General features: G+C 29.2%; 1 protein-coding gene across 2 annotated transcripts; it reads left to right on the top strand.

Annotated features, from left to right (window-relative positions):
- Positions 1-6: 6 nt before the first annotated feature.
- LOC128385729 (prolyl 4-hydroxylase subunit alpha-2-like) lies at positions 7-12692 on the top strand. 2 transcript variants are annotated; one of them, XM_053344627.1, is made up of 11 exons: positions 7-200; positions 314-365; positions 446-1746; positions 2157-2320; positions 4182-4346; positions 4486-4646; positions 4919-5062; positions 9980-10153; positions 11383-11703; positions 11974-12139; positions 12468-12692. In XM_053344627.1, the coding sequence occupies exons 3-11, from the start codon at positions 1559-1561 to the stop codon at positions 12536-12538; spliced, it is 1554 nt and encodes a 517-aa protein (XP_053200602.1). In that variant the 5' UTR covers positions 7-200; positions 314-365; positions 446-1558; the 3' UTR covers positions 12539-12692. The 2 variants fall into 2 exon arrangements, with proteins under 2 accessions (XP_053200602.1, XP_053200603.1); XM_053344628.1 differs by lacking the exons at positions 7-200; positions 314-365 and having other exon boundaries at positions 372-1746.
- Positions 12693-12760: the final 68 nt, after the last annotated feature.

The raw sequence follows: 12760 nt of genomic DNA on the forward strand, positions 1-12760 counted from the left end.
CATACGTTTACATTGATGTCATGAGGATAAACCGGTTTCATCTTGATAAACAAGAAACACTTAAGTTTCTAATAAAATCATTGATTCTAATTAACTAATTAAATCTCTTGAAGAGAAGAAGAGATAATCTTGAAGATGAATTGAGAAAAAAATAATCTATTCCAACACTAAAGAGTAAAAAATTTCCGTCAACAATTAAGGTAAACAAAGAGAAAATTATTTTTCTCTTGTAATTAAATTTTTCTTTTCTCGTTCGATTTACCCGCCAAAAGAAAGATTCGATATTTACTTGGATCAATTTCTCTCTTTTCAGATATTAGATATTTTCTCTTTTGTAACCTTTGTTGTTGTTGTTCAACCTTTAGGTGAGTTTTAATTGTTTACTAATTATTTAATTCTACTGAATTTATATTAATTGCTATTGACAATTTATTCTGTTATTTAGGTTTCCATCAAGATGCTGTCTAGACTTTCAACTTATCGTATTCTATTACAACAAAGATCTATAACCACAAGTTACCAAAGAAAACAAGTGGACACAAAAAGGATAATTGAATTTTTCAAAGATTGGAATGACCCTCAAACTTTCATCAAAACCCTTCTACCCGGTCTTGCAATCAGTGGATTTTATGCTTTCTGGTTATCAATAGGATTGGATGCTGACCACACACCCGATAATTATAATAATAATAAGTAAAATGTTGCCCCTGATGATTTAGAAAGCAAATTATATTATACAAACAACAATAATGTTATAAGGAGTTGAAAAGAAAAACAAAAAGTATTGACTTTGTACTCGATGTAAAAATATTTAGCTTAAAGATTGATCAATTGAAGAAATTAAAAAAGAGACAAGCCAATCACTTAATTTAGATTGTAAAATGTTAATGTTGATACTCTTCATCAAATTTGATATTCTTTGCCTCATGATTATCGCTAACCTACTTTATCCTTCCCTTAAGGTGAAAACAAGTTGAGTGAGAGGGGAAAATGAGAGAGAATGAGAGAGAACAGTTGAAAAATGAATTAAGATGAAAGAAGGAAGATGATGATAAGAGAGAGAAAAGGAAGATAAGAAAGGGAGAAGAAAAAATTAGAGAACGTTGTTAATCACGAGTATCAAGTTCTGAGTTCATTCGGTGTTCAGATCTCAATTCGATGTTACCGTTAGAAGTGAATTCACAATTAAGTTAATCAAATTTTCTTAAACTTTGAAAAAATTTCGATACCCATGTGGATACTATGATCGTAATTAAATTGTTCCTAATCATTTGATTCTCATCAACTTCCAACGAATGCAAACAAGTTACAAATTGTGATAGAAAACAATTGGATCAATAATCATCTCACCTTTAAATCAACTAATTTTAGTCTCTCTTCCTGATTAAATAATTTGGATAAAAGTGTAATTAGTGTTGACGAATCAACTAATATATTGGATACAATTTTCGTTAATTGTTTCACTTTGGTCTTTCTAGTGCTCAACTAATTGTGATTGTGAATCTATCTCTTGATTGTTTTCTTCTCCTTCCTAATTGTGATTAACTGTGCTTCCAAAATGTTCCAATCATTTTTAATTCATCTAATTGTTACAATAACAATAATCTCATCTTCTAATCTAGTTAATTGTGATATTTTCTCATCAACTGCTCACCTACGGAGTTTAATGTATCTTGAACGTCATTTAATTTCATCACTAAATGATTATGTAGCCCAAACTCAAGCTAAATTAAATACAGTTAGAGGGTAAGTCTTTAATTGTTGGTTTAAATTGTCAACTAAATTAAATTACAATGAAAATTAAGGTGAAACAAAACTTTAATTAGGACAAAAATACTTTAATATCATGTCACTGGTTTGCAATTATTATTATTATTGAAATGGTAGCAACTATTACTAAATGATAATTAATAGATTAGCCGATTAATTGACAAGGCACCGAAACAATTAAAAAAATTAGTAATTGTGATTAAATTTATTGATTTACTTTTCAATGAATAAAATTGCAAAATTTTCAACTAATTTGTTGAAACAACAGCGACAACTTTAAGCTATAATTTATTGATATGTCAAGTTGATCATTAAATTAAATTGTTGGTTGAATTATGAGAACCGGTTGCAATTGATTACAATTTAATTTTCTCTTAATTGTTCAGGTACCTGGATGAGTTTTCTCGAACTGCTGGTTTACCTGAGCTTCGAGGTAAAGATTCAACCGATGAGATTATCGGTAATCCGATTCAAGCTTTTCAATTAGTTAAACGATTAACAATTGATTGGGAAGGACTTCAATCAAAAATGTCCATCAATGAATGGAAACGTAAGTATTATAATTGCTGTTAAATTGTTACAATTAATTCATCGGTAAAGTTGATCAGTTTTGAGAAAACAATAAGTTCCAATAGATTAAAATAAGAAAAATATAAATAGCAATTGATTGATAATCAGTTGATCAATAAGCTGATTTACTTTTAATCACTTGTATCAATATTATTTGATTATTTGATTGTTAAAAACTGTTCAAATTGATATAACAATTAACAATTAGTTTAAAAATTGTTCAAGGTAACACAGTTAACTAAAAATTATTTACTCAGTAAACTCAACAATCAACAGTAACTAATTTACATCACCAAACAATTTAATTTGATTGTTATCTTGTGATCCGTTGTTAACCAAATTGTTACATATCCTCAGGTTTAGTTTAATTTTGAATTAAGTTCACAAATTTTCAATCAAAATATAGTAATGATAATAATCAAATCTAAATTATAATTATTACTAAAAATTAACGGTTGATTGACCTTTCAGTTGAATTAATCAAGATCCGAGAAATTTAATTTCCATCCTTTGATTGACAACTAATTTTGATCAATTGTGCACTGAGATTTGATTGTTACACTTACATTATCAATTGTTACATTAATTTATCAACCAGAATTGAATCACAATCAACGAGAATCAATTTGCTTGATCATCTTTTTTTAATTATCGCTTCAATTAACCTGACAGAGATTCCTGTTAATTTGATTGATTTTGTTTGATTGTTATCAGACCAATAATATTAATCAATAGGTTTTTAAATTAATTTAAATTGTTCAACTAACTCAATCAACCCTAAATTTAGTAATTAACGTACACTCATAATACAATCAACAGCCTAACTGTTTCAATTGCGATAATTAATTATAATTCTAGATTAAAGTTAATAGTTGTAACCACAATTAACTAAATACTAAAAGCAATCAATACAAATTGTTAATAATTTGTCTCAAGTTATTAATATGATTGTTTTTGTCTCAGTTTTCAATAATAGTAATCAGATTTAATTTAGTTCAGATTGTTATTACAAAACATATATTAATGATGATTTACAGATTAATATTTAACCAACAATTAAAGTTGTATCTTAGGAGTGCCAATTACAATTAACTGATTATCCTTGATACGGATTAGTTTCAATAATCTGGTTGGAATAGTAATTAAAAAAATTACAATTGTAACAATTAAAAAGTGTCTTTAGTTTCCCAGATCAATGATAATCTTTGGTTTGATGATACTAAATGATTAAGATTAAATTGTTGATACATTTTCTCATCCCTTAATTGTTACAATTTTAATTTTCTTTCCTGTAAATGTATTAATCTCTTCACGAAACAATTAAAGTGGTGGAAATTATTAATAATTTAAAAGTCACAATAATCAACAGTTCTCATCAAATCAAATTAGCTTACAAACAAACAATCAAAGTTGCTAATTAATTACTTGTTAGTATCAAAGGAAAGTTTCATAACAATTTGAAAGATTAATTCAATTGCTAAGAATCAGTAAATTGTGAGGTAACTACTGTAGTTAACGATTTAAGGATAAGATATGATGATAATTTATGTTAATCGTTGATTTGAAATTAGATCAATTTAATTAAAAAGTCCAAGATTTAGCTTCTGATTGAAGACGTTAACAAATTGTGTTTAAATAATCATTTTGGTTGTTGATTGATACCAAATGATTAGATTAATTTTGTTAAGAGTCTCCATCAAGATGGCCAATAAAAACTAATGATAAAATGATTAACTGACTTTAACCCTGATCAGTAGGTTAATTAAATGAATATTCACTAATTTCTCCTCTCTGATTACACATTTATTACAATCAATTGATTTTAATTGTTTCTATTTCAGCTGTTGAGAAACTGGTTACCGACTATTCTGATCTATTACCAACCAAAGATGATCTTCGAGGAGCCGCTCTTGCCCTTGTCCGATTGACCGATACTTACAGACTCAATATGAGCGATATCGCCCGAGGCCGTATACTAGATCTGCCAACAAAAGTCCACCTAACAAGTAAGTATTTCACTGTGACCCTAACAAGAAGGTCAAATGATCAATCAAATGTAACCAAGAGCAACAAAATGATTAATTTTGTTTTTGAGTCTTCGGTGAAAACTAAACCTAATTCATTGACAATTAAACTTTCAATTAGGTCGAGATTGTTTGTATCTGGGTAAACACTCATTCAACAACGGCTACTATGGTCAAGCCTTGGATTGGTTTGAAGAGGCCTTGCGAAAGGCCCATCGGGAAGGAAACAAAACGGCCCCAGTTGAGGAGATTATACCTTTCTACAACATGGCGATTCAAATTGTAAGTTGATCAATCAATTTTCCCATTCTGATCGATTGACTTAAGTGGCCTTGTTAATGGTGAATCCAGAGTTTTGAATCACCACAACAACTATCATATGAATTGGTTCATTATATTGATCATTAGCATGTAACAGGTTCACTGATCGGCCCTTAAATCATTTGAATATATTGGTCAATCATTTGGTCAATTTATTTACCTTTGAAATCAACTTGATGTTTAATGAGCAATTTCCGTTATCTCTCTTTATTTTTATTCCTTAATCAACTCAGCATGATGAACTATCTCCTACCTATTGGACCAACTTCTCAATGATTCTGAATAATTCAAAGCCACCTCACACCATGCGATTCCTTGATGGCGACAATGATGATTATCGTAATTACCAGGAGCTTTGTAGAGGTGAAGTTTTCAGGGTAAGAATTAGAATAATAACAAAACCATTTCCCCAGTAATTAACTCGTATTCCAATTCATCATTATCTCTACAATTTGTTTTGCTTGATGATCGTTGAGATACTAAGATAGTTATTGATTCTCTTATTTATCGATGATGATGTTGATTTTCATTCATCATCATCATGAAAGTTTCTTCAAGCGCCAAATTAACCGAAACAACGATCTTCTTTCAACCGATAACCGATGAGTAATTACAAGGAATTGAAACTCTAATAGTTGATTAGAACAATTTTCGACGACAATTAACATGAATGATGAGTTTAACTTTAAACAAGGTTAGAAAAGAAAATGATTTGAACAGCAAATCAACAAAATCAAGAGTCAACAATTAACCTTCAAATCGTAATGATACTTAAATATTAATACTAATGATAAACAACCAAGAAACATGTTAACCTAATCAACGAAATCATTTGTTTTAACTGTAAACAATTAGTTTTGCGGTAACAATTATGAATTGGCTTACATTACACTAACAATAAGATGAACAATTAATTAATTTCACTTTAATCAACATTAACCATCAAAAAGAAAAGGTCAACAGATCAAAGGGAAATCACATTAATAATTGCAACGAACAAACAATTTAGTAATTGTTAATGTCTGAGAGTTTTTAAAATCATGAATTAACTTACAATCAGTTAATCGTGAACTAGATTAGATTAACAAAAGTATCGCAACTTTCATGTTATGTTATTGATGCTCTTGTTATTAGATTATTATTAATGTTAATATAATTATCGTTAATTATTATTAGCATCAAATCAGTAATAAAATCAATTTGTTATTAGTTTTTGATTGTAACAAAAATATTAATTTCAGTAACGTATCATTATTATGGTTACCTTGATACAATTAGTTGATTGCTGTTATTTTTGAGATTCTAACCTCTCCAAATTGGATCAGACTTAGTAAATCAAATCAAATCAATTGAATATCTTAATGATAAACAATCAAACTGATTGATGGACTGTTACTCAATTATAATTATATTAACTGTTAATCGCCATCATGGTCAGCAAATTGTTGTCATTCCTGAAAGACAAAATTATTACTGATTAAAGATTCATTTGTTGATTAAACAAAAAGATTACCGATTAAGATTAAGATTAACATTTTCCCTTTTATTATTATCATCATGATGTTGGTTACAATTTTAATTATGTGGGAGAAACGGTAAAAAAAGGTTTAATCAAATGTACCGTTAGGAAAACAGGATTAGCAACAAAATCGCAATAAGATTGAAAAGTTTGGATGAAAATTGACCCAAAGCTTTTCCTTTTATCCGGTTTTATTTATAAACAATTAGCCTCAGGTCAAAGGTTATCTTTATGATACATTATCTTCCTGGTATCATCATCACATTTGATTATATTTGTTTTTCATCAATAGAGATCAAGTTACAGTATCAATCGTTTTGTTCATAACGATTACGATTTACCGATAAGATTTGGAGACTTTTACTTTCCTCGAATCAAATTTTGTCCGTAAACAATTAATTTAAATCAGCTGATGGATTAAGGTTGTGAATTGATAAGTAGAAATTGTGATTCTGTTCAATAAATGTTATGAAACAGAACGAGGAAAACTTTCAACGAAAAACAATTCACATCAACGACGATTTCCACTATGACGGATTAGTTAATCGTTTGTGACTCAAGTGATTTATGATTTGTTGATTTTTCAGTAAATATTAATAGTTAATAAGTGGGTAGCTTGGTGCCTGGAATTTATTAATTGTCTTTAACTAATTTGTTACACTTTCACTTATTGAATAACAGAAAACAACAGCAATCAACTATTAATTTGGTTGATTGAAAAGAGAAAGTGTAACAACAATTGAAGAGACAAACAATTAGTTAATCCAGTTATTCAAAAGACCAGCGTGATTATCATTTGTCTTTAAAACCGTAAGATTAATAATCAACTAATTGTTTCAATTAAGAAATCGTTGATTGTGTTAACTTGAAATTGGACGAGAATTTATTTCTTTCTTTCTTGATTAACCCAAAATTACGATTAGTTAAATTGTGATCTCTTGTGTTTTCTAATCATCGGAATTAAGTGTAATCATCTTTATTCATTGGATTGTGATTATTATGTTTCCAGCAATTAATCTGATTTTTGTTTGTTTATCGTTCAAATTGATTGGGTGAAAGCGTGATGATGATGATGATGAGACGACAAAATTGATCATCATTAACTGAGAATCACATTTTTCGGGATTAATCATTATGATGATGATTAACTTGAAAAATTGGTAACAATTTAGAATGAGAAAACATGAAAAAAAGAAAGAAAGAAAAAATAAAGAGAAACCTAATTTCTAATAACTAGTCACGCGTTTTCGTGTCTCTAAACACGTACCACATTAAGATTGTGTTATTAGCGTGTTTATCTGCCTTCTCACTCTCATCATCATCCAGAAATCATCTTCATTCACTATCATCATCAAAGCTCAATCATTAACATGATTTCCCCTTTCACCGATTCTGAATTAGGATCAAGATCAGAACAATTATTATTATTGATTCCTTTTGGTTGATTAGTTTGTTGATCTAATCTTTTAGACATTAGACCGTTTCCATTACTTTTTAATGGTAAACAATTTAAGATTAACTCTTAATTGTTGATCTAGATTGGATTCCATGTAACATTGAATTGATGTTATGAAGGTAAATCAAGCAGACCGGAAATATTACCCAAACAAATGATCATTTTATGATTTCTCTTTCTGTTGGAATCATTTTTGGAAACAATCAAAATCAAATCAGTTACATTTAGCGAATTAACAATGAGATATGATTTCAATTTGTTCCAATTAACTGATTTTAGCTCAAGGCGAGAAAAATTACCGTTAATTGTTTCGTTAATTGGCCTAATCTCATTAACACTTGGAAGAGTTAATTTGATTGGAAATTTGGTAAAAAAGAAACAATTGATTTGAATATTAATAAGGATCGAGAAAAGTGGAAATTAATTAGCAGGAAATGAAAGAATTTGTTGATTGTTATTAAATTGTAATATGGTTACAATTAGATTCACTTGCGTTGGAATCATTTTTGTCTCATTCTCTTTTCTCAAAATAACACAATAGATGACATGATTTTCTTAATGATTAAGATCACAATCGAATATGATTTACACCTTAAATCACTCATCAATGCCATCTTATTGTAATGACGATTGAATATTGAACATAATTAATAAGAATTAAATTAGACCATCAAGATGATTAGAGAAACAAAAACGCAGGTAGGAGAGTGAGAGTGAAGGAAGAACAGGTAAGAAACTGGAAATTATTTTCTTCTCTTCTTCCGGATATTAAATTAGATTCTAAAATTAGAAATTCTTTTTATCTGTTCACTGATTAAATAATGAAACTCGAAGATGATTTAATGAGAATGACCAGAAGAGAGAGAGAGAAATGAAAACATTTAAGACAATCAAGCTCTCGGCAATTAGAATATAATCACAAATTGTTGATATTTTGGAAGATGATTAAAGTTGCAGAATGAACATTCTGTTGATGGAGATGAAAGTGAGATGATGATTAAAAAAGAAAGTTAATTGTAATTAAATTACAGAAAATCAGTTAATAACCTTTAGGCCTTGAGAAGAGAAAAAAAGTTTTCCCAATTTATACTCGTTACTATTTCCATCAGAATCACAATTAGTTGATTGGATGGAGACCACTTTCAATCCATTGGACCGATTACCTTTATGTTCCGGTTAATAGTTAAATTAATTAACTATATTCATCGAAATATTGATTAACTGGTTAACTGACAATCAACGTACACAAAAGGGTAACAATTTCGCTGCAACTATTAGAATGTAACTTGCAATGGATCAGCTGATTGGAGATGCGATATTTATGAGAAAAGAAATCGCGACAAAATGATTAACTTAATTTTTCGTTGTTCTTTTTCTATTAATAACAATTAGTTAAATTGAAGAGAGAGAAAGTTAATCACAATTCCTTGTGACCTAATAATCAGTTTTGTCTGTTAGTTGTTTCTCTTAATTGTTATCATGCGAAAAGATTGAAAGTGAAGGTGAATAAAGGAAATCAAATCAAATCATCGCCATCATAATCAAATACATCGGTCAATCAATTCTTAATTGTGATTGTTATCAACTTTTATTGTGTTCGGTTCAATTGTTGTACTACAATTACTGGAAACTAAATCATATTTCATATCCTTTGTGATGGACTTTTAAATTTCTTACCTGTGAATCTTTTATCCCTTAATTATGGTTAATCAGTTGGCAATTTATATCCTCTTATTAAATGAATTATGATTGTTGTCGGATTAAGAGGAAGTGTTTAAATCAGATAATCTCAACAGTCTGTTTAATAACAACAAGAATAACAAAACGATAACAATGAAAGTGAAATGATCAAAATATAATTGTTTCCATCAATTGATTGTCCTTTTTTTTCAATTGTTACCAATTAAGTAGACATACTAATCACAATTAAGTCAAGGTTGATATAAACCAGAAGTAAATTCATTTTTAATTGTTGTCTCAAAATCAATTGATCTTCAGGTATGAAAATGTAAACAAACCTCTGAATACTTTCAACGCTTAAATCATTTTAACAATTAACACAAAATGAGAAGTGAATTAAGTTAGTCAATTAGTGACTAATCAAAATGGATCATTAATCAGTCTGCTTGGTGTGTAATAATTAACAAGTCTATTAATTTCTCGAAATGATGGAGGCAAAAAAACAAGGAGTTCAAAAGAAAAGGCCACAATTGAAACCGCGCGAAATTAACCAAACCTTAGATGATATTGTTGATTAATTTTCTAAATTGTAATTTAATTTTTCTAATTTTGTTTTTCTTTTTGTTAATTATCTTTTAGACTCCCGCTGAAACTAAAGATTTAAATTGTTACTATTCAAACATGGGAAGTAAATGGTTGATACTTCAGCCCGTTAAAGTTGAAGTTTTCTATCGGGTTCCGTTCATCGCCATGTTTCATGATCTTCTTACTGATTCTGAATCGGACACAATTAGGGAAATGGCAGCTCCAGCAGTAAGTTAATCAAGTTGATCATCACTTTAACATGAACTAAATCAGCAAAATCAGCAATCAACCAACCAGAAGAAAAAAAATTCTGAACAACATTTTCTGTTAATAAGATTATATTTTTATTCAGAATCATGAATTATTATTATTTTCCTGTTGATGTGACTATTGACAATCAACTTATGTGAGTCAGTGATTAGTTGATTGATCAGGAACAGTAACACTCATCATCTTAATCATGTTCGGGTTAATTTTATTCAAAATTGATTGTTAATTGTTAATCCGTTAATCCGTTAATCTGGTGGTGAGAAATTGTCTCAATGGATTTTTTTCAAATTTCAATCCAATTATCAACCATTTTTGATACAATTAAATTACTATTAACTGAATGATATTTATCATCACAATTAGTGATTTAATAATCAATTTAAATGTATAAATTATGAGCACAATTAAGATTCCTTTGTTATATAATCAAGTTAATCATTGCAACTAATTGCAAGTTTTTCATTGATCATTTCTAATGATTAACATGAAACAATTTTAAAGTTAATCTAATTTCTTGAAAATTGATTATGATCCTGTTAATTGTTGTTACAAATTAATCAATTCATGGTTAGATGGTATCCTCAATGGTGATTACAAACTGTGACTTAATTAAATGAATCGTATTGATAATTAAATTTATCAACAATTTAAACACAGTTTAATTAGCACTAAAATCAATTAACTATCCTTAAGAGCATCTTAATTGATTAATATTCAAATTTAGTGAACATGAAAATGATTTGTTAATTGTTGAAAAGGTAAAAATATGAATTAAATATTCAAATCAAATCATTTATGTAATTTCATTGTAATTACAGGTAATTGTAAGGTGAATCCTGATTGTGACAATCGACAATTGAATCATTTAAATGACCATTAACATATAACCTCTTGTTTAGTTGATTATTATAATTGTTGCTCTAACCAATTCTAATCACAATTAAGTTGATGATGAAAAATTAATGATCATGATTATGTTTCTAATTGTCATTAGGAAGAGTTGATTTAGTGTAATCTAAATTTATAAACACTTTTTAATGATTTCTTTTTATGTTTAACAATAAATTGAGATGAAAATTATATCCGCTTGTCACTGTTGCTCGTTAATTGTTGCTGATTGTGAGTTAATTCAATTGTATGCTAATCACATAGTTTTCTGTCTTCACCTTGATCCAAATTATCAACAGTTGACCCGAGCTAAGGTTCAAACGGACAATTTTAAAGAGGACGAAATTTCCGATACTCGAACAAGTCAAACAACTTGGTTCTCAGAGGACGACGATGAGCTGATCGACAGAATCAATCGCCGAGTATCTGAAGTCACTGGTCTATCAACAAAAATGAACGAAAGTCACTCTGAACTGATGCAGGTCGCTAACTACGGAATGGGCGGACATTATACTCCACATTATGATTACCTGATTGTTGACCGACCCCCTGAAGAGCGGCACTTAGTCCCAGAGAGAGAGGCTTATGCTGGTGACCGAACGGCAACATTAATGTTTTATGTAAGTTGAACAATCGCTTCTTACAATTAACTGAATTACGTCAATTAACAAGCATATTTTGCTTCTTCTGTTGATCATTTAATTAACTTAAAAACGGCCTCAAGCGATCTCCAAGTTACTTGTTAAACATTAAATTCTCATCATGGTTAAATATAAAATTAATCTCTCATTCCAATTAAACCATAACTTGACCTTCATATTAATTTGTGTTACCCTTTTCTCTTCCTCTTTTAATTAACTTGGCATTGAATGTTACCTGATCATGTCCAGTTAAGCGATGTCCAGAAAGGCGGTGGAACAGTTTTCCCTCGGCTTGGTGTTAGCCTCAAACCACGGAAAAACTCAGCGGCCTTTTGGTACAATTTACAATACAACGGCGAAGCTTATGAAAACACCATGCACGGAGCTTGTCCAGTCCTTGTAGGGGAGAAATGGGGTAAGTTCATCTTCCTCTTCATCTTCATCAGGTCATCTTAATTTCTCATCTTGATCATGTCTCAAGTTCTCATATCACTTATCATCCTCATCCACCTTTTATCATCTTAACCACGTTTTCCTTTTTTCACAATTTTCTCTTTAACTGAAACAATTGAAAGGTCACCTTGTTGATTTAGTTATAACTGAACAGAATCATCATCAACTTGGTTACACTTATTGTTAGTTAACTTTGGGAACTTCGGTTAACCCATGAAGAGATTAATCGTAATTGTCAACACAATTTGTTAATCATAACTTTTTTTCTCTTCTCATTCTAATTGTTTTAGTTGCTAATCATTGGATTCGAGAAATTGGTCAAGCTTTCAGAAGGAAATGTAAATTGAATCCAGATGAATGAAAGACAATTAACTTGATTGAATAAACTTTAATCTTAATCAATTCATTTCGTTTTAATTTTACTGTTTTATTGTAAATTTGTTATTTTTCTCATTCAAATGTTGTAAATACAAATAGAAAAAAAGATTGTAAATAAAAATTCTGTTAATCAGTGATCATTGTTTTCTACCCTTTTGTTTTTAATCAACAATCGTGATTGGATCCGAATTAATATATTGGTTGC

Source organism: Panonychus citri, unplaced genomic scaffold (assembly GCF_014898815.1).
Source record: "Panonychus citri isolate SS breed McGregor unplaced genomic scaffold, ASM1489881v1 Contig00050, whole genome shotgun sequence".
NCBI lineage: Eukaryota > Metazoa > Arthropoda > Arachnida > Trombidiformes > Tetranychidae > Panonychus > Panonychus citri.

Bases quoted from the DNA above. Each gene is read 5' to 3' on its own strand.
- LOC128385729 (XM_053344627.1), top strand. From the start codon at position 1,559: ATGTTCCAATCATTTTTAATTCATCTAATTGTTACAATAACAATAATC. The intron at 4,647-4,918 runs GTAAGTTGATCA...TAATCAACTCAG, and splicing joins ACAACATGGCGATTCAAATT to CATGATGAACTATCTCCTAC. The intron at 11,704-11,973 runs GTAAGTTGAACA...GATCATGTCCAG, and splicing joins CGGCAACATTAATGTTTTAT to TTAAGCGATGTCCAGAAAGG.